Below are 19,478 nucleotides of genomic sequence, written 5' to 3'. Positions count from 1 at the left end.
CTATAAAAAATACTGAGTTAATTAATATAATTTGGGCTTTAGAAGTTCCATATTTAGTTAAAATTAATTTCTAATTAGTTTTTAATTGGGCTGATTAATTTTGGATTTAATTTTTATAATTTATTTAATAATTGAAATTATATAATATTGGAATTAATTAAATTAAAACTGTTTTTACTTATCTAGTAGGAAAATGGTAGGAATATGGTAGGAAAATGTTCGTAGTTGAATATTTTCGTAGGAAAATGGAAGAAAAGTAGTAAATTTCGTAGGAAAATGAAAATTTTCCGACCAAAAGTTTCATAGGAAATTTCCTACCATTTTCTGACTATTTTTAATTTCCGACGGCATAGAACCTACCAAAATTTTTCGTCGGAAATTGGTAGGAAATATCTGTTTCCTACCATTTTCTGATAATATTTTTCGTAGGAATACCTGCTGTTTTTTTGTAGTGAGTAATCTGGATATGTCGAGCAAGGAGGCCATATCTAGTAGTCTTCTTATAAGATGAGTTCAAGTAAGTTGTTATAACTTCAAAATTTTATTCAGTATATTCATATAGTAGTTCTTTGGCCAAAAGGAATGAAGAATATTACTTTAAATAGTTGTTGTAAACCTTAACTCTATCTTTCGTTCCCCAGAACAGAGATCGAGGTGGTCGAATGACCAAAGCACATGGCTAAGCGATGGGTTAAGATTTTTGAATAGTAACCAATCTAAAAAAAATAATCTAACGTGGAAATATTTAAAGGAAGAAATGTTGCTCACATATGTACAATATATATAAATTAATTACGTAGACGTAGTAACATCGAGTCTCCAAACTTTACTAGAAACAACATACGCAAGTTGAGTCTAGCAAAGAGTAATGCTGGGAAGATATCCAGAAATTAAGTTATGAAGGGATCAACAACTTGTAGACTCACCATAGATATAGTCAAGAACTGCGATAACTCCGAAGACAAAAGCTGTATCCACATTTGCTTTTATCACTACCTTATATATATCCCTGCTCCCAATCCATTCTTTTACTTGAGCAATGATATTTCCGGTGGAATCAATGATGCTACAATCTTTATCTGGGAAATACCCTCTCACATCAAAGTAGCAATTCTCTGGTTGGACCGAGATGCGGATTGAACCAGTTATGGAGAAGCAAGAATGTTTGGGATCCTTCAATATAAAAACCGGTTTAGGGCTACCTTGGTAGTCGTAACTATAGCCTCTCCATTTGTTATGAATGCTAAGAGCCTGCACTATTCCTCCCTACACCACTCAAAACATGAGACTTGTAAGAAAGAAAGCACACAAAATTCCACAAACCAGTCCAAATCAACTTTTTCCTCTTCTCAAGGAATATATGTCATGATGGTTGCTTTAATTTGACGCACCACTTCTTTATCATACCTGTTAATGTATATCTATGTATCTACCTAGTTATTGTTGTTTGCAGTGCATTTGCTTTAGGCTCTTTATAATATGATACCATTTCTAGGGTCCCAAACTATGCTCTTCATTACAAACAAATGAAATAATCATCTTTTTTCCCCCTAAATTAAAACATTATTTTTTTTTTACTAGTCGTTGTTTAGATGAAGCTCATTTCACCGGTATAAGTCCACATTTCTTTTCAAAGCTTATTTTCACAAATTGCAAAGAACGAAATTCACTAAAATGATGCAAGCTAATATATATTAATAATTTGGTTGGTCGAGAATCGAGATTGTCAATGAAAGATTAGCATACAAATTAGGCATAACAATAAAAAAGTACCTTTTTGTGGATGAGAAGCAACTCGTCACCATCACCATCTCTGAGAACTAACTCTCCTTTGGTGCCAAGAACTCCACAGCCGTCGATTTTAAAAACGATATTCTCTTTGCAATTTGTCACTACGAAGCCACCGCCGTTGACCACGTGTGGCCGCCGTCTCACCACCATCACCTCCTCCGCCGAGGAACAATGCAACTTGCTTACCACAGCTTTCATATTTTTTCGTTATTTTACTAACAAACTAAAACTCTTGGGTTTTTCTTCTATATATAGTCGTATGGGTTACTTTTTTTTTCATTTAATTTCTTGACTCTAAAGAAAGCAAAAAGATGAAAATGGTCCATTAATTGGTCAGTTTTTCAAATGTTCGGCAACGTACTTTTGACTTTTACATACCACGTCTCAACATAATTTTCAATTTTCGTATTGAGTCTCAAAATATTCTTATAATTAAATATATTGATGTGTAAGCTCTGTTAAATAGCCAATATGTTAAGTTCCAATCAGACTGAATCCGTAAATATTGTTGTTATTATCCAGTAAATACCGAACCATGAGGGAATTCAATAATAATTCATAAATTATAGGGGTTTTTGACGATGGTTAAGACATATGATATTGCGTGTTAAAATTTTGTGGGTTTGATCTATGTTTTTTGCAACTTGAGAATCAAGTTACAAGAAAATGTTATTAAGAAGTTTTTTTTAAAGAAAACTCTAAATTACAAGAGTATTTTCTTGCCAGACATATATATATTCCAAATCTAAAATTGAAAGTTCGTTGGTATATAGATAAAGAAAAGAAAATTTCCGCGAGGAATATTTGAGAAGTTTAGTAACATGCGAATTCGTGTGGGAGATTGATTACTTGTTAAGGCTGAGGACAATTGTGTGTAAGCCAAAACCCCCTTTTTCATCTTTTATTCTATCTTTACCCATTTCAAAATAAATAGCTTACTTTTCATAGCAAGTATAACCCCTCGTTTTTTTTCAGCCACTATATTATATGATTATTCATGAATGTAACTTAAAAAACGTTTTAAATTTTCTATTTTCCTGCTAAAGAGATAATGTATGGGTGGGTGTATGTACTTCTTATAAATATAATATTAGTTAATATTTTCTTATAAATGTGGATGCCTGTTACAGCTGTTAGTGTTAGAACTTGAATCAAAACCGTAATGTTACATTTACGTAGTTCACATTAAGAGCCAATTATTTATTTTTTAGCTCAAAGAACATTCACATAAAAATTTCAAAGATACGTTAGTTGTCAATTTGACTTGTCATTGACTTTAGACTTTAGTAAAAGAAAATCTTTATAATTTCTTTGAGAATGACTGTGTTGTTAATAGATTCTTGGGTTCTGCCACGTTTCTGGGCACATTTCATAGTGTAAGAGGACACGAAAGTGTAAACTACTTTACAAAAATGAAAATTTTTGAGACAGATCTAAACTGTTGTACTATATCTGTTTGGGATAAATTTTTACTTGTTGTTGGGGTCGGTTTTCACCTTTACGAGTTTAACTATTCGAAAAAGACTAAGTGTCGGAATCGGGTTTCGAAAAGTTTAAGAACGTGATTTTGGTAGGAGGAATCGAACCAAAGAAGCAATTAAACCGAGCCGACCCTGATTCGATCTTGGGCCGAACCGAACCAAAAGCTGGTTCGGTTAAACCAAGCCAAAATCAGAAGCTCTCGATCCAACCGAACCAAACCGGTCAAAACAATCCCGCAAACAAGATGTATTGGGCCGAGCCAAAGGACAGGAGACATTAGTGGGCCGAGCCGGGTAACCGCGAAGATCCAGTAAACGGGCCCAAAAGGAGTTTACCCTAAGGATGATCGACGTCGCCAGCCGCACAAGAGAAAAGGAAAAATTTCGAGAATCTCGGGAGAGAATCTTGGCTAAGCGGTTTGTAGATTTAGTATAAATAGTCGATGTAATTCTCTCATTATGTAACTTTTACGCAATCACGGAAACCCTAAGCAATAAAACTACTTTTCGATCTTTGTTCTTGAGATTAGATCCCTCTTTTTCCTTAACAAATTTTGATTGTGCGAGTTTCGACTCACACAATTTGGCACCGTCTGTGGGGAAATATAGCTTTTTTTACACCGAAAACTTTCTTGAACGAGATCCGAAAAGATGTCCGGAGACAAACGGAGAGACGACCAGAACAACGGGGGAGATCCTACCCGAAATGAGGAGAATCCTCCTCCGACGGATGCAGGCGTGACAGCCGAACCCTTGGACGAGGTGAAGAAGATGCTCGAAGCAATAATGGAAAAGTTTAACATGCAGGAAAAGCAGAACAGCTCTTTCGCGGAAAGACTCGAAGCATTGACCACGGAGAACCGAATCAGGAATCAACGCCTCGGAGTGACGGGAACTTCCGGAGACGTCTTGCGAAGGTTCAGCCTGCGACCAACCGCCCTCGAGTTCGCGACACCCGCAAACAGGCTCGGAGGGACGAAAATCCATCCGACTTGGTGACACCCGCGGTGAAGAAGTCCACACCGAACGAACCACCTCTGCTAGCTCGGAGAGGAAGAGCAAACGGCGACAAGCATGCCAAGCAGAACGATGGTGCGGTCGAAGAAGATGTCGGTAGGGAGACGATCACTGTCGATGACGAAGACGACCAAAAAGAGGAGCTCGTCCTTCAACCCAGCTGTGTTTTGGGACATATTACCCGAGCCGAACTCGAAGAAGCATTGGAAGGAGCAATGGCAAACGAAGAAGACGACGCCGCGCTCCGCAATCGAAGCCTGACAGAAGCGGAGGAAAACTTGCTCTGGGTCGAGCAAAACAAAAGAAGATGGTTCGGCGCGAAAAGGGAATCAACGCACTAACGCGCGCCGAGGCGCTCTAAATGGTGGCAGTATTGAGGACGAAGTTGACGAGCCGCGAAAGAACAACCAAATGAAGGAGATGAACGAGCTCCGAGCCACTATAGCTCGGACAGCCGCAGAGATGAAGGCAGTTATATCACAAGTCCATCATGCGATCAGTTCGGCACCGGAGATAGATCGAATGTTGGGAGAAACGCAGCGCACACCATTCATGGCGCGAATCACCGAAGCTCGGATTCCTGAACCAGGGAAGATAAGAATCCCCTTTTACGAAGGGATAACCGACCCGAAGGCACACATCACCGCTTTTCGGATCGGAATGGGACGAGCCTTCTCGAAAAACGCCCCCAATCTCAGCACGGACAAAAGAGATGCCGGTTTCTGTCTCCTCTTTGTCGAACACCTGAAGGGCCCAGCATTGGAGTGGTTCTTGAGGCTCGAGCGTAACTCCATTAACAACTTTCAGCAATTGTCTGCCGTTTTCTGAAACAGTACTCAATGTTCATGGATCGAGGAACCTCCGATGCCGATTTATGGACTTTGTCTCAAGGACCAAACGAGCCATTGAGAGCTTATATGGATCGGTTCAAAGCGGTGGTGTCAAAGGTGGAAGGAGTGAGCGATAAGGCAGCCCTGGAAGCCCTGAAAAGATCACTATAGTATAAGTCCGAGTTCCGAAGAGAAATGGCGTTGAACACGCCGCTCACGATCCAAGATGCCCTACATCGCTCTGCCGACTTTGTCGTGAATGAAGAAGAGATGAAGAACCTAGACGAGCAATACGAGTCGACAAAAGCGGCGATCCGAAATTCTCTCACGACTCGTCAAAGAAACGTGAGGAATAATGACTATGTGCACCACGAAGGGCCGAGGCTTTGAGGAGCCCACAATTATCAAGTGGAAGCAGGGCGAGGCAAAGGACCATGGAACACTTGGACTCGGAACCCCTGAACTTACGATGAAAAGGCATTCTGCGAACACCACCAATGCTACGGGCATTCGACGGCAAATTGTCGGTTCTTGGCAGCCAGACTCGCCGCAAAGCGAGCAGTAGGGGAACACGAAGAAACCAAGGCTATCAAAGAACCCGAGGACGAGAAGCGAGAAGGCGACGAAGTAAATCCCCCGAACCGAGAGCTAGGGAACCGAGGCGAAGCCCAAAAGCGAGGAAGGAGGAATAACGAAGATCCGCGGGATGGCCCCAGAAGAAGGATCAATATGATAATGGGAGGATCACAATACTGTCTCGACACCGTATCGTCGATTAAAGCTTTCCAAAGGAGAGCCGATGCAAGTGTTAACTGGGCGGAGCCCCCGTGCTATCCTGCTACCAAAATTTCGTTTTCGGAAGACAAAATTGTGGGAATCGATGCGCCACATAGTGATCCCCTCGTAATTGAGCTCACTATTAGAGACCACGACGTCGCTAGAATCCTGATCGATACGGGAAGTTTGGTAGACGTCATCTTCCGCGAAACCCTCAGAAGGATGGAAATCGATTTGTCCGAAGTAACCGCTATCCCGAAGCCGCTGACAGGTTTCTCAGGAGAAACAACGATGACGATCGGAACGATCAGGCTTCCTGTGCAAGCAGGAGGAGTAACAAAAGTCGTGGAGTTTTCCATAGCTGACCATCCGGCGATTTACAACGTGATCATGGGAACGCCGTGGTTGAACTCGATGCGAGCCATTCCATCGACCTACCATTTATGCGTCAAGTTCCCAACTCCTGGTGGAATCAAGACGATATGGGGAAACCAAAAGGAGTCACGCATGTGCTTCCTTGCCGAGCATAAGATGAGGAAACCCGTAGTAGACTCGTTCGCAGGCAAAAACAGGAAAAAGCTAAAAACAAACCGAGAACCTGCGAACGAGCTAGCCAAGCTTTTATAGCAATTACAGATCGGTGAGGCGCGTGAGGAGAAGAGCGCACCGAGCTGTGATCCGGTGATCTTGATATGCATAGATGAGCTGCATCCGGAGCGGTGTGTAAAAATCGGAGCAACACTCGACGAGGCGATTAAAGAGGAGCTTGTCGCTTTCTTAAAACAGAATGTTAGAACATTTGCATGGAGCGCAGAAGACATGCCGGGAATCAGCATCAATGTAGCATGCCATGAGCTCAACGTGGACCCGATGTTCAAACCGGTGAAGCAGAAGAGGAGAAAGCTAGGTCCCGACCGAGCCAAGGCAGTCAACGACGAAGTGGAGCGACTCCTAAAGGTGGGTTCAATTTCCGAGGCCAAATACCTAGATTGGCTCGCTAATCCCGTAGTAGTGAAGAAAAAAAACGGTAAATGGCGTGTGTGCATAGATTTTTACTGATCTCAATAAGGCGTGCCGGAAAGATAGTTTCCCGCTACCTCATATCAATCGACTAGTCGAAGCCACGTCGGGGAACAAACTGCTCACATTTATGGATGCTTTTTCGGGGAATTTACTGTTACAAGGTGATGCCTTTTGGACTTAAGAATGCGGGCGCGACCTACCAGAGGCTCGTCAACAAAATGTTTGCAGAACAGCTCGGCAAGACGATGGAAGTATATATTGATGACATGTTGGTTAAATCACTCGAGGAGAAAGATCACGTGAAGCATTTGCAAAACTGTTTCGAGCAGCTGAACCTGCACAACATGAAGCTGAATCCGGCAAAGTGTCGATTCGCGGTGATGTCTGGTGAGTTCCTCGGATACCTCGTAACTCATCGAGGAATCGAAGCAAATCCAAAGCAAATCAATGCGCTAATAGAAATGGCGTCTCCAAGAACAAAACGAGCAGTCCAAAGACTGACAGGACGCATGGCAGCTCTCAACCGCTTTGTTTCCCGGTCGACCGATAAATGTCTGCCATTTTACGATACCCTTAGGGGCAATAAGAAATTTGAATGGGACGAACGGTGCGAAAAAGCATTCCAAGACCTGAAAGTCTACCTGGCGAATCCGCCAGTCCTCGCAAAGCCAGTAGAAGGAGAACCGTTGTTCCTATACATCGCTGTGTCATCAACTGCAGTAAGTGGAGTACTGGTCAGGGAGGAGCGGGGAGAGCATAAACCCATCTTTTACATAAGCCGCAGTTTAACCGAGGCAGAGACACGCTATCCGCAAATGGAGAAGGTCGCCCTAGCTGTCATGATGTCAGCTCGGAAATTGAGACCATACTTTCAGTCGCATTCGATTGTAGTCCTCGCTACTCTGCCATTACGGAGTATCCTGCATAGCCGAGCCAATCCGGAAGGCTAGCAAAATGGGTGGTGGAGCTAAGTGAATACGACATCGAATACAGGAACAGATCATGTGCGAAGTCTCAAGTGTTAGCCGATTTCTTAATCGAACTTCTGACTGAGGGAGTGGAAGAGCCGACTCCCGAGTCCACGTGGATATTGCATGTTGATGGTTCGTCATCAAAACAAGGCTCGCGGGTAGGAATACGACTAACGTCACCAACCGGCGAGATCATCGAACAGTCATTTCGTCTCACGTTTCATGCAACCAACAACGAAGCGGAATAAGAGGCATTGATCGATGGACTTCGGCTCGCGCTAAGGATACATATCCAAAAAACCTGGCTTTCTGCGATTCACAGCTTGTCGCGAACCAGTTCAACGGAGAATACGAAGCGAGAAACGGCAGGATGGAAGCATATCTGAAGGTAGTTTAGGAGTTGACGAAGCAGTTCAAAGAATTTGAACTTATGCGAATACCTTGAGGAGAAAATGCATCCGCCAATGCCCTAGCCGCTCTTGCCACAGCCTCGGATCCGGGGTTGAAGAGGGTTATACCAGTGGAGTTTATCGAGAAACCCAGCATCGGCATCGTAGACGGAATCAACCTGATCAATCCCCCTGAAGAAGAGCAAGAGGTCAACGAAGATAACGGCGTAGCCGACATGGACGAAGATGCTTCCCGAGAAATAACGGAATACGGAAGCGACAAGGAATGGATGGGAACAATTCGGACATACATCGCAGACGGAGAAGTACCATCGGAAAAATGGGCAGCTCGGAAACTCAAAGCTCAAGCAGCTCGCTATATACTCCTAGACGGAAACATCTTCAAGTGGTAATTTTCGGGACCATTGCTCACATGTGTCGAGGGAGCCGAAGCAAGGAAGATCATGGAAGAAGTTCACAGTGGCGCATGTGGCAACCATGCAAGCGGAAGATCTTTAGCAATCAAGATAAAAAGACACGGTTACTACTGGCCGACCATGGTAAAAGACTGCGAGAAGTTCTCCGTCAAGTGTGAGAAATGCTTGAGGCACGCCCCAACTATACATCAGCCTACCGAACTGTTATCGTCAATCTCGGCTCCTTATCCGTTTATGAGGTGGTCAATAGACATCATCGGACCCTTGCACAAATCTAAACAGAAACGATTCTTATTAGTTCTGACCGATTATTTTTCTAAGTGGGTCGAAGCCGATTCGTATGCAAGTATCAAAGACGCCCAAGTTGAACATTTTATCTGGAAGAATATCATCTGTCGACATGGGCTCCCTTACGAGATTGTTACAGACAACGGATCCCAATTCATCTCGGCTCGGTTTGAAGCATTCTGCGAGAAGTGGAAAATACGATTGAGCAAGTCGACATCGAGATATCCTCAAGGAAATGGTCAAGCCAAAGCAGCTAATAAGACGATTCTCGACGGACTGAAGAAACGGCTCGATACTAAAAAAGGATGCTGGACGGACGAGTTAGAAGGAGTGTTATGGTCCCACCGAACAACCCCGAGACGAGCTACAGGAGAGACCCCGTTTGCTCTGGTTTACGGAGCAGAGTGCGTTATTCCGTCCGAAGTAAATTACCCTGGAATTCGCCGAAGACTTCTCCCCGGACAAGAGGGCTTAAATCATCTGATGATGTTAGACGAGCTGGACTTAGTGAACGAACGCCGCGATCAAGCATTGATAAGACTTCAAAACTATCAACAGGCAACGGCGAGGTAGGTACGTATACGTTATACTTCCATACTCCCCTTTTTACATTTACAAGAATCATTTTACGATTTTCTTCGGATTTCTTTCGCAAAAAAAAATATAGATTTACCACCCATCCGATTTCTTTCGCAACTTAAGTAATTTTCTTAAACATTTTCCTCATAACATTCAGCATACATCTCATATCCGCATTTTCTATCTTGTTGCTGGCCACAACAGATAAACTAAAAACAAATTCTCTAAACGAATTTTAACCACTTCTCCTATATGGACTAGGGTTCAATGACATCCTCCACAGGATAACAGCGCGTTATATAAATTTTCTGATCGATCCCCCAATAGTTTACGGATGCGTAAGCCGATACACATCGCTAATCCTAAACATTTAAACCCAATACACATCGGTTATCAACACCTCGGAAGCTACACCGAGCCGTTTTCATAACACACTTTATATACTACGAGTTCTGAGAGTAGAAACTATACAATCGAGAAATCATAAATAAACGCAAGGATCAAGCAACGCAATAAATCCTGAAACCGATGTCATCTGCCATTAAGGCATAAGTCATTCCGAGCACCTCAGCTCGGCAAAAGAAACAAAACCAACAAAACATAGTTCAAAGGTACCATAAGCGGATAAAGCCATCCAGGCAACAAATTCTAAAGCAAAAACAAAGGAAAGCAATGCGTGACACCAAGCGAATCACTCTCTCGGAGACCTGCCAAAACTCCTCCTTTCTTCAATAAGCTCGGCGACTCGCGGCGTCCCGACATTGGAGCCCGTCGGCTCAGACACGCCAACTGTGCAATAGCCTCCACCGATTCGTTCCCGAGGTTAGCCCCAACCGAATCCTCGGAAACAAGACTCAAGGTTAGCTCGCCTCTAAGGCAAGTAGTGATCCTCTCGAACCCCTCGTCGGCTCCCGCCAAGTCAGCTCGCCATTGCTTCAGCTTCTCCGCTTCGGCGTCGAGATTCGGAGCGTCGCCTTCTTGAGGAGCTCGATGAGCTGTAGGTTGCCGTCAATCTGCGCTAGATCCAACTCGCTTTCTTTCGCATCAGCCAAATCTTTGAGGTTCTTCTCCGCGCTGGTGAGGCGGCCTCGCATCTTCTCGGTCAGGTCCCTCCTCGCAGATTTTACTGCCCTCTTGATGTTCGCCTTGTGAAGAGCGTCTTTCTCGATCAATTGCCTTTGCAGAGAAGCAATATTGGCATCCTTCTTAGCTCTTGACTCCTCAAGACGAACAGCCATATCGGTGGCCTTAACACATTCATCTTTCAGCGCCTTCTTCTCCGTCTCGAGAGTTTTGATCCGAGCTTTAGCCTGAGCCATAGCAAAGGAAAACTTCCGCTCGGACTCATCCAATTTCGTCTGCAGCGTGACAACGTCCTTCCTCGCCTCGTCGATTCGTCGTTGATCTTTGTGAGCATCCGCTTCATATCCCGCGATCATCTCGTTTATGGAAGCCAAAAACTGCCCAAAAAAAAAGCAAGTGTGAAACGCGAGCCAATACTTGAACAAAACGAACTAAGGTTTTGAGAAATTACCTTGGTGCCTCGCTGGGACATGCTAGCATAAGAATTCGCTTTCATAAGCGAATCAGCGGGCGGCAGCCAAATTCCCTTGTTGTTAATCTTTGACAGAAGCGACGTAGAGGCAGAAGCGTCGTCAATCAAAGAAGAAGTCGGCTCGGCATCAAGCAGGATGGTACGCCTTTTCTTACGCTCGGCTACGCTCTTTCCTTTATCTCCATCCGAAGCGGCACACTTCCGATTCGAGTCACCCTTATGCTTTGTCAACGTAGAAAAAGCAAGCTTCGATTGGCTCGCTAAACCCATAACGATAATACGATCCTCACCACCAGCGATAGGGATCTCGGACGAAGCCATGGCACCTTTTTAGGAGACTTCGGAATGGACTTCGGCAACTTTCTTCGGGACAGAAGCATCAGCGCGGCTCGATTCGTTGGCTGCGAGAGTCTTAGCGTTAACGATCGCTTCGTCGTTCGGCCCGCTAGCAGCTGGCGCTTTGGGAAGATTCGGCTCGGGATGAACAGTCGACGTCTCCGCTGCCTGGGCTCGGCTCGCTTTCTCCCTCTCAACTTTTTCCTTCTTGTCTCGAAATGACATTCGAACCATTCTCTCTGTCGTATCAATGGAAGAAATAGACGAATCGGGACTAACTGGAGCACCAGCGAATAAAGCTCTCGCTTTTTCAACTCGCAAAAGAAAAGTGCTTTTCCAGCTCACCCTCCTAGCCGCGAGAACTTCCCTGGTTCGAGCGATATCTTCAGGAACCGGCGGAAGTGGATCGCGAACTGAAGATATAAAAAGAAAAATGACAAACGTTAGTAACAGAAATAAAGTGCAAATCGACCAAAAACTACGAGCAAACTACCAAGTGCTCCCCAATCCGTCTTGGTTAAATTAAGGAAATCGTTCCCAACGGTAGCCTCGTCCACGGGAACGTAGAAGAAATGATCATCCCAAGCATCATCCTTGCTCGGGAAATCCCCGATTATTCTCCAGATTCTCTTATTCGAAATATAATACTTCCCCGGTTTGGAAGATCAGCGAATTTCCAAAAAGTTGCGCAGATGGTCGACCCCGATTTCGATGCCGCATTCGTAGCCGCAGACTAAAATCCCGATCATATGCCGAAGACCTCGCGGCATGATCTGACCGAGTGAAATCACGTGTAACCAAAGGTAGCGTAAAATCGTCTCAGGTATGGGAAGCCATAAATAGCACAGCTCTAAAAAGCATTCATAAATCATAAAATGGTTCGGCGGTGGATCTTCGGCTCGGTCGAAAGGCTCGGGCGCAACAAACTCGACAGCCTCGGAAATCCTACAGCGTTGCCTCAATCTTTGCAACGATTCTTCAGTCGAGAGGGACGAGCCAGGAGGATCCGGTTTCCTCTTCCTTTTTCCTCTCCGAGAATTCTGACGTTTCGAGGAACTCATCCCGAGCCTCGACATCGCGACCTCGAGTTCTTGTTTGGCCTCGGCAGGGTCAAAATCGAAGTCTTCAGGCTCGGGTTTTATGTCGTCGGAAAGATACTTCGCTTCGGAATGTCGAGGAGAGTCACCAATCGGGCTCGGCAAGAAGTTCAGCGGACCTTGGCACAAAACAGAGTTTGCGGAATCAGCCGAATCGGTAGAAGCTTCCGGCTCGGTTCGGAATGACATCGCGTCTTTGGGTCGGGCGAAAGTCGAAGAACAGATCAAATCTGGAGAATATCGGAGGAGGATTGGAGACCGTGACGGCGGATCGGAAAATTCTCGGACAGATCGGAAAATTCTCGGACAGATCGGAAAATTCTCGGACAGATTAAACGATCTGCCGCACCCCGAGTAAAACCCTAGGTGGGGCGGCGGCTCAAAAAAAAAGGGAGAAAGAGAGCTAAAAAAAAAATCGAGAAAGAGAAGAGAGAGAAAGAAGAGAGAATACCTTATGAGGTTTTGGAGAAGTGAAGAGATTGTGAAGAATGAAGAGGGGTGCTCGCCTATATATAGAAGTCTGGGTGTGGGTCCCGCGACAGTTAGCGGGCTTGGAAATTAAAGCCCAAGCCCGAGCCTATAAAAAAAAGGAAGAAAAGTCCTAGAGAAAAATCCTAAGGGAAGAAAAGCCCGAGCTCGGCATAGTCATATGTAAAAGTGGCTCGGAATTTCGCTATGAAGATCCTCCTTTCGACAGAATTCGTCAACTTGCGTGTACGTAACAAAAAAATCTCGACAAACAAGTCGTAACGTTATTCGGCGACGAAAGTCCACCAAGTCGGGTTTACACCTCAACGAGACGAGCCGAATTACATTCTCGTCTCGACAAAATCCATCGGCTCGGTAACTTTGGCCGAATTCCATTCTCACCTCGGCAAAAATTAGCTCGGCGAATGCATCGTCTCTTCCCTTCGGCTCGGCGACGTCTGACCCTCTTCGCTTCGGCTCGGCAAAGACGGGAGTAGGATTTCGTCTCAGCTCGTCAAGCATTCTTTTGTCTCGGCACAGCTCCCAAAAAAAAAAAAAATCGTAACAAAACAAAAAAAAATCGAGCCAAGCCAAAAAACCTCGACAAGGAGATTTATCGTATGATCCGACAGTTAACCTCGGCTTCATTAATCTCGACATCTTCGTATACGAAACTGACGAGCTGGGGGGCAAACTGTTGGGGTCGGTTTTCACCTTTACGAGTTTAACTGCTCGAAAAAAGACTAAGTGTCGGAATCGGGTTTCGAAAAGTTCAAGAACGTGATTTTGGTGGGAGGAATCGAACCAGAGAAGCAATTAAACCGAGCCGACCCTGATTCGATCTTGGGCCGAACCGAACCAAGAGCTGGTTCAGTTAAACCGAGCCAAAATTAGAAGCTCTCGATCCGACCAAACCAAACCGGTCAGAACAATTCTGCAAACAAGATGTATTGGGCCCACTACAAGAAAACAATCGTTTTCCAACGGTCCATTACGACGGGTTTCAAATCGTTGCAAACTTACAACGATTTTACGACGATCTTACGTCTAATTTAAAAACCATCGTAAAACCGTCGTATAAAAAAATCGTCGTAAACTCGACGTACAATTTACGACGAATTACGACGATTATACATCGATAACGAGAGATCTGCTAGTAAATGTAAAATCGTCGTAAATTCATCGCAAAATTACGACGAATATACGACGACTTCATTTCGATGTACATATTACGACGATTTTACGTTGAAAAAGAAGTTAGGTGAAAAACATTTAAAACATGTGTACCTAACAATTGTAGATGAAAAATTTTATCGCAAATTTTATCGCAAAATCGACGATTTAAAACCGTCGTAAAAAGTCGTCGTAAAAGCGTTGTAAAGCCCGAAATTTTCCTATAAATAGATCTTCATTCCTTCATTCAATCACAACACATCATCATTCAAACATAAGAGCATCTTCATCTTGGAGACCCATTGTAGGTCTCTTAAATTTTAGTATAGTGTTGTAAATCCTTATATATTGGGTTGTCCATTGTCGGAAACCCGAATTAATAGTTATATTACTTTGAAAAAAGAAGTAATAATATTATAAGGTTAATTTACTCCATTCACGTGGCTAGACGTGACACAAGAGACCACCTCCTTTATTGTCTAATCAATAAAAAGAGATAGTATTGTGAGTTTATTTTCAAGATGTCTATATACGAGCTAAGAAGTTGGATGTATATGCGTAAAGATTCAGATGGGGCGTTGACAGAAGAGTTCAAGAACGGGTTAGAAATATTTATTTATCAGGCTACAAATATGGAGATAACGAAAGATAGTGGGAAGATGTTTTGTCCTTGTTTGAAATGCAAGAATACGAGGTATACACTAACCAAAACCGTGTGGACGCATTTATTAAATAGAGGGTTTATGCCGCAATATTTTGTTTGGTATCTACATGGAGAAGGATATGGCAGTAATACTGGGAATGCTGGTAGTAGTAGTAATTATCAAAGTCATGTTGATATTGATGAATCGAATTATGGTCATCAGCCTAATCAGTATCAATATGACCAAAGTGTAGATCATGATAGGATGCACGAAATGGTGACTGATGCATTTCATGAAACGCATACGGGTAATGGTGTTGAGGAACCTAATGTAGATGCCAAACGATTTTATGCTTTGTTAGAAAATGCTAATCAGCCAATCTACGAAGGATGTACAGAAGGCTTGTCTAAATTATCGTTGGCAGCTAGGATGATGTCAATTAAAACAGATCATAACCTGGCTGAGGTTTGCATGGATGATTGGGCTGATCTTCTGAAGGAGTATCTACCGGAGGATAACTTGGCAGCGGAAACATACTATGAAATTCAGAAGTTGATTTTTAGTCTTGGTCTACCTTCTGAGATGATAGATGTATGTGAGACAATTGTATGATTTTTTGGAAAGATGATGATCAGCTGGAGGAATGTCGGTTTTGCCAAAAACCAAGATACAGGCCGCAAACTGGTGGGCGTAAAAGGATACCGTACCAACGTATGTGGTATCTCCCTATAACTGATAGGTTAAAACGGCTTTATCAATCTGAAAGGACAGCTGCATCAATGAGATGGCATGCGGAACATACACAAGTAAATGGAGAAGTTGTTCATCCATCAGATGCAAAGGCATGGAAACACTTCAATATGGTATACCCAGATTTTGCTAAGTTCAAACGGAATGTCTATCTTGGTCTGTGCACTGATGGTTTTAGTCCATTTGGTATGTCTGGTAGACAATATTCATTATGGCCAGTAATCCTAACTCCTTATAACCTTCCTCCAGATTTGTGCATGCAAAGGGAATTTCTTTTCCTAAGTATTTTGGTTCCAGGTCCAAATCATCCGAAGCGAGCTCTCGATGTATTTCTTCAGCCACTCATACATGAGTTGAATCAGTTATGGTATACTGGCGTTCGTACATATGACTGTTCTACGAGGAAAAATTTTACTATGCGGGCTGTGCTAATGTGGACAATAAGCGATTTCCCCGCTTATGGTATGCTATCAGGATGGACTACACATGGGAGGCTATCTTGTCCTTATTGTCTTCATCGAACTGATGCGTTTCAGCTAAAACATGGTAGAAAAACTTGTTGGTTTGATTGTCACCGGAGGTTTTTACCGGATAACCATCCATATCGGAGGAACAAAAGGTTATTTATGAAGAACAAAAGTGTACATGTCCCTCCACCCGTTAATTTAACAGGAGCTGATATACAGGCGCAAATCGATCATTGGAGGGCAGAAGAAACATTAACTCGTGGGGGAAACTGGCACACTCCTGCAAATATGCCTGAAGGTTATAGAGTTCATCATAATTGGCACAAGAAAAGTATCTTTTGGCAACTACCTTATTGGAAAGATCATCTGCTCAGACACAATCTTGATGTCATGCACATTGAAAAAAACTTTTTTGATAACATCATGCATACAGTTATGAACGTAGCGGGAAGAACAAAAGACAATGGTAAGTCAAGATTGGACTTGCCTGATTTATGCAACAGAAGTGAGTTGCATCTACTAAGAAACGGAAAAGCACCATTTCCTGTATTTCGGTTGAGTGCAGATCAAAAGTCAGCATTGTTCAGATGGGTTTCTTCTGACGTTAAATTTCCTGATGGGTATGTCTCTAATCTTTCCAAATCTGTTGAGAAGGGGGTAAAGTTTGCTGGGATGAAAAGCCATGACTGCCATGTGTTTATGCAACGATTATTTCCATTTGCATTTGCTGAACTCTTGCCCAAAAACGTCCATGAAGCTATTGGAGGCATTGGTGCTTTTTTTCGGGATCTTAGTACACGAACATTATCAGTTGATGTAATATCACAACTGGCATTGAATATTCCAATCTTGTTGTGCAATTTGGAAAAGATCTTCCCACCATCATTTTTTGATGTTATGGAACATCTTCATGTTCATCTCCCACACGAAGCAGAGCTCGGTGGACCCGTTCAGTACAGGTGGATGTATCCGTTTGAGCGTTTCATGAAGCATCTTAAAGGTAAAGCCAAAAACCTAGCTAAAGTGGAAGGCTCAATTGTGGCGGAAAGCTTGACGCAAGAGACTTCACACTTCACTTCATACTATTTTGCACCGAAAGTACGAACACGCAAAAGAGCTACTCGTCGATATGATGATGGAGGAGTTGGCCATACATATGCCGTTGAAGGTGTACCTGACATATTCTCGCCGATCGGACGTCTTAGTGGAAAACTAAAAGATGTTTGGTGGTCCAATGAAAAAGATTATCACAGTGCACATACGTATATCCTGTTAAATTGTGAAGAGTTGTCATCGTATGAAAAGTACCTTTTAATTTAATTAATAATATCTTTATTAAAGTTGTCAGTATTAATAACTATTTGTTGTTTTTCTCAGCACATTTTTTGATGAGGTTAAAGAATGTATATCTGGGGTTTCTGAAACTGAAATCAATGATCGTAAAGATCAACACTATGCCCAGTGGTTAAAAGGACAAGTACTTATAAAATTTTAATTAAAAGACTACTTTAATTTGCTATATATATATCGAAATCAAGAAATAAAAGCGGAATTTTTTTCTTATTAGGTGGACCCGAATGATCCGGATGAATTTCCAACATGGTTCCATGAGTTACTACTAGGTCTGAAGGCCAAAATAACTACAGCCTCAATGTATTTCACTCGGGGCTATGTTTTTCACACATACTGTCACGGTGCAAAGCGGGCGACAACTAACTATGGAGTTTGTGTGAGGGGTGAAATCGATTTTTATGGAGTTGTGCAAGAAATAATTGAAGTAGAGTATCCTGGATTGTTAAGGCTGAAAACTGTTTTCTTCAAATGTGATTGGTTTGATCCAACTGTTGGACGAGGGGTACGTCTAAACAAGTTTGGAGTTGTTGACGTGAACAAATCACGACGGTACAACAGGTTTGAGCCATTTATATTAGCTTCTCAAGCAGAACAGGTAACGTTTCTGCCATACCCTCGAGTTCGATCAACAGGAATTTCATGGTTAGCAGTAGTTAAAGTGGCTCCGAGGGGCAAGATTGTAGGGGTTGAGGATGTTCCACTTCAACAGGACACTTGCGTAGATCTGTCAGAACCAGATGTTGATGAGGAGATTTTCTTAATAGACCCTCGGAACAGGCAAGTTGAAGATCTTCCCGATGATACAGAAGAAGAAGGTGATGATGAGTTTGCTGAAACCGATGATGACGATTTGGCGGAAAAAGACGACGGTGATGGTGATGAAGTAATAGAGGAAGATGAATCTGATTGAGTTTCATGCATTGTATTTAGTGAATATTTGTTATTATGTAATTTGTAACTTTGTTTGTTTGAATTTTTTAAAAACCATAAAATTCGATTTTACGACCGTTTTACGACGGTTTTTCTAAACCCTAAACCCTAAGTCTAGGTTTTAAGTCCTGAATGAATAGGGTTTCAACATTACGACGTCTTTACGACGAACAATCGTAATATCGTCGTAAAGTTACGACGGTTTTACGACGAGTACACTATTTCGTCGTAATATCGTCGTAATGTTGAAATCCAAGAATTTGAATCTTTTATATCTTATTGGTTGTAAGGTATTTCACAAATGTTTTTGATTGGTTATCTTATTTTATATGAAATGCTATCAATCTGATCAAAATCAAAAATTTGAAAAAAAACATACATATTTACAAGTTCATGCATGTTTTCGTAAATGTTAAGTAAAAGGTTATATATTAGATTACGGAATTTCAATTTTTACTATCTCATGTCATAAATCCATCATACATGCAAAGTTGTAAACCTTTTGTTATATGTTAGGATACAATAACCTTTGCATTGTTCTTTATGCAATATCTCATTTATAAGATTTAGGGTTTACTCACTTTTTTAAAAACATCGTAAAACCGTCGTAATATAATCGTAAAGTTACGACGGTTTTACGACGATTAAACCCAAAACCGTCGTAACACCGTCGTAACGTTTGCACCGGATAGGCTCTTGATCCGAGGTACGAGGTTATGAATGTTTAGACGTTACGACGATTTTACGACGGTTTGGAGTTTAATCGTCGTAAAACCCTCGTAACGGTCAAATGCTCCCATCACGACACGTATCATGTCATGCAGTGGACCGACTGTTATACAACCGAATCGTCGTAAAACCGTCGTAATGTTACGACGATTTTACGACGATCACAAAATCTATATAAGGGACGCGAGATTTCCTCATTCGTCGCTCATTCCTCTCTTCCCTCTCTCTCTCTAGAAATCTCTCTATCTCTCTACAAATAAACCTCTCCCTTCTCTCCTTACTCTCCAGCCAATTAATTTGTAAGTATTTTTGTTAAATTAATTTCATTACATATTATTTTAGATTTAGGTTCAGAATTTAGATTTAGGTTCGGAATTTAGATTTAGGTTTCAG

General features: G+C 42.5%; 1 protein-coding gene across 1 annotated transcript; it reads right to left on the bottom strand.

Annotated features, from left to right (window-relative positions):
- Positions 1-745: 745 nt before the first annotated feature.
- Positions 746-2,011, bottom strand: LOC18013832 (protein LURP-one-related 6). Its single transcript, XM_006396067.2, has 2 exons — positions 1,774-2,011; positions 746-1,266 (listed from the first exon to the last, which is right to left on the bottom strand). Exons 1-2 carry the CDS (start codon positions 1,987-1,989, stop codon positions 907-909), a joined length of 576 nt encoding a protein of 191 aa, XP_006396130.1. The 5' UTR covers positions 1,990-2,011; the 3' UTR covers positions 746-906.
- Between the last annotated feature and the right edge of the window lie 17,467 nt (positions 2,012-19,478).

This window comes from Eutrema salsugineum, unplaced genomic scaffold, assembly GCF_000478725.1.
Source record: "Eutrema salsugineum unplaced genomic scaffold, Eutsalg1_0 scaffold_4, whole genome shotgun sequence".
NCBI classification, from domain to species: domain Eukaryota; kingdom Viridiplantae; phylum Streptophyta; class Magnoliopsida; order Brassicales; family Brassicaceae; genus Eutrema; species Eutrema salsugineum.
Note: the sequence above shows the minus strand (reverse complement) of the source record. Positions and strands in the feature narration are given on the sequence as shown.

Bases quoted from the DNA above. Each gene is read 5' to 3' on its own strand.
- LOC18013832 (XM_006396067.2), bottom strand. From the start codon at position 1,989: ATGAAAGCTGTGGTAAGCAAGTTGCATTGTTCCTCGGCGGAGGAGGTG. The intron at 1,267-1,773 runs GTACTTTTTTAT...TGAGTGGTGTAG, and splicing joins TGCTTCTCATCCACAAAAAG to GGAGGAATAGTGCAGGCTCT.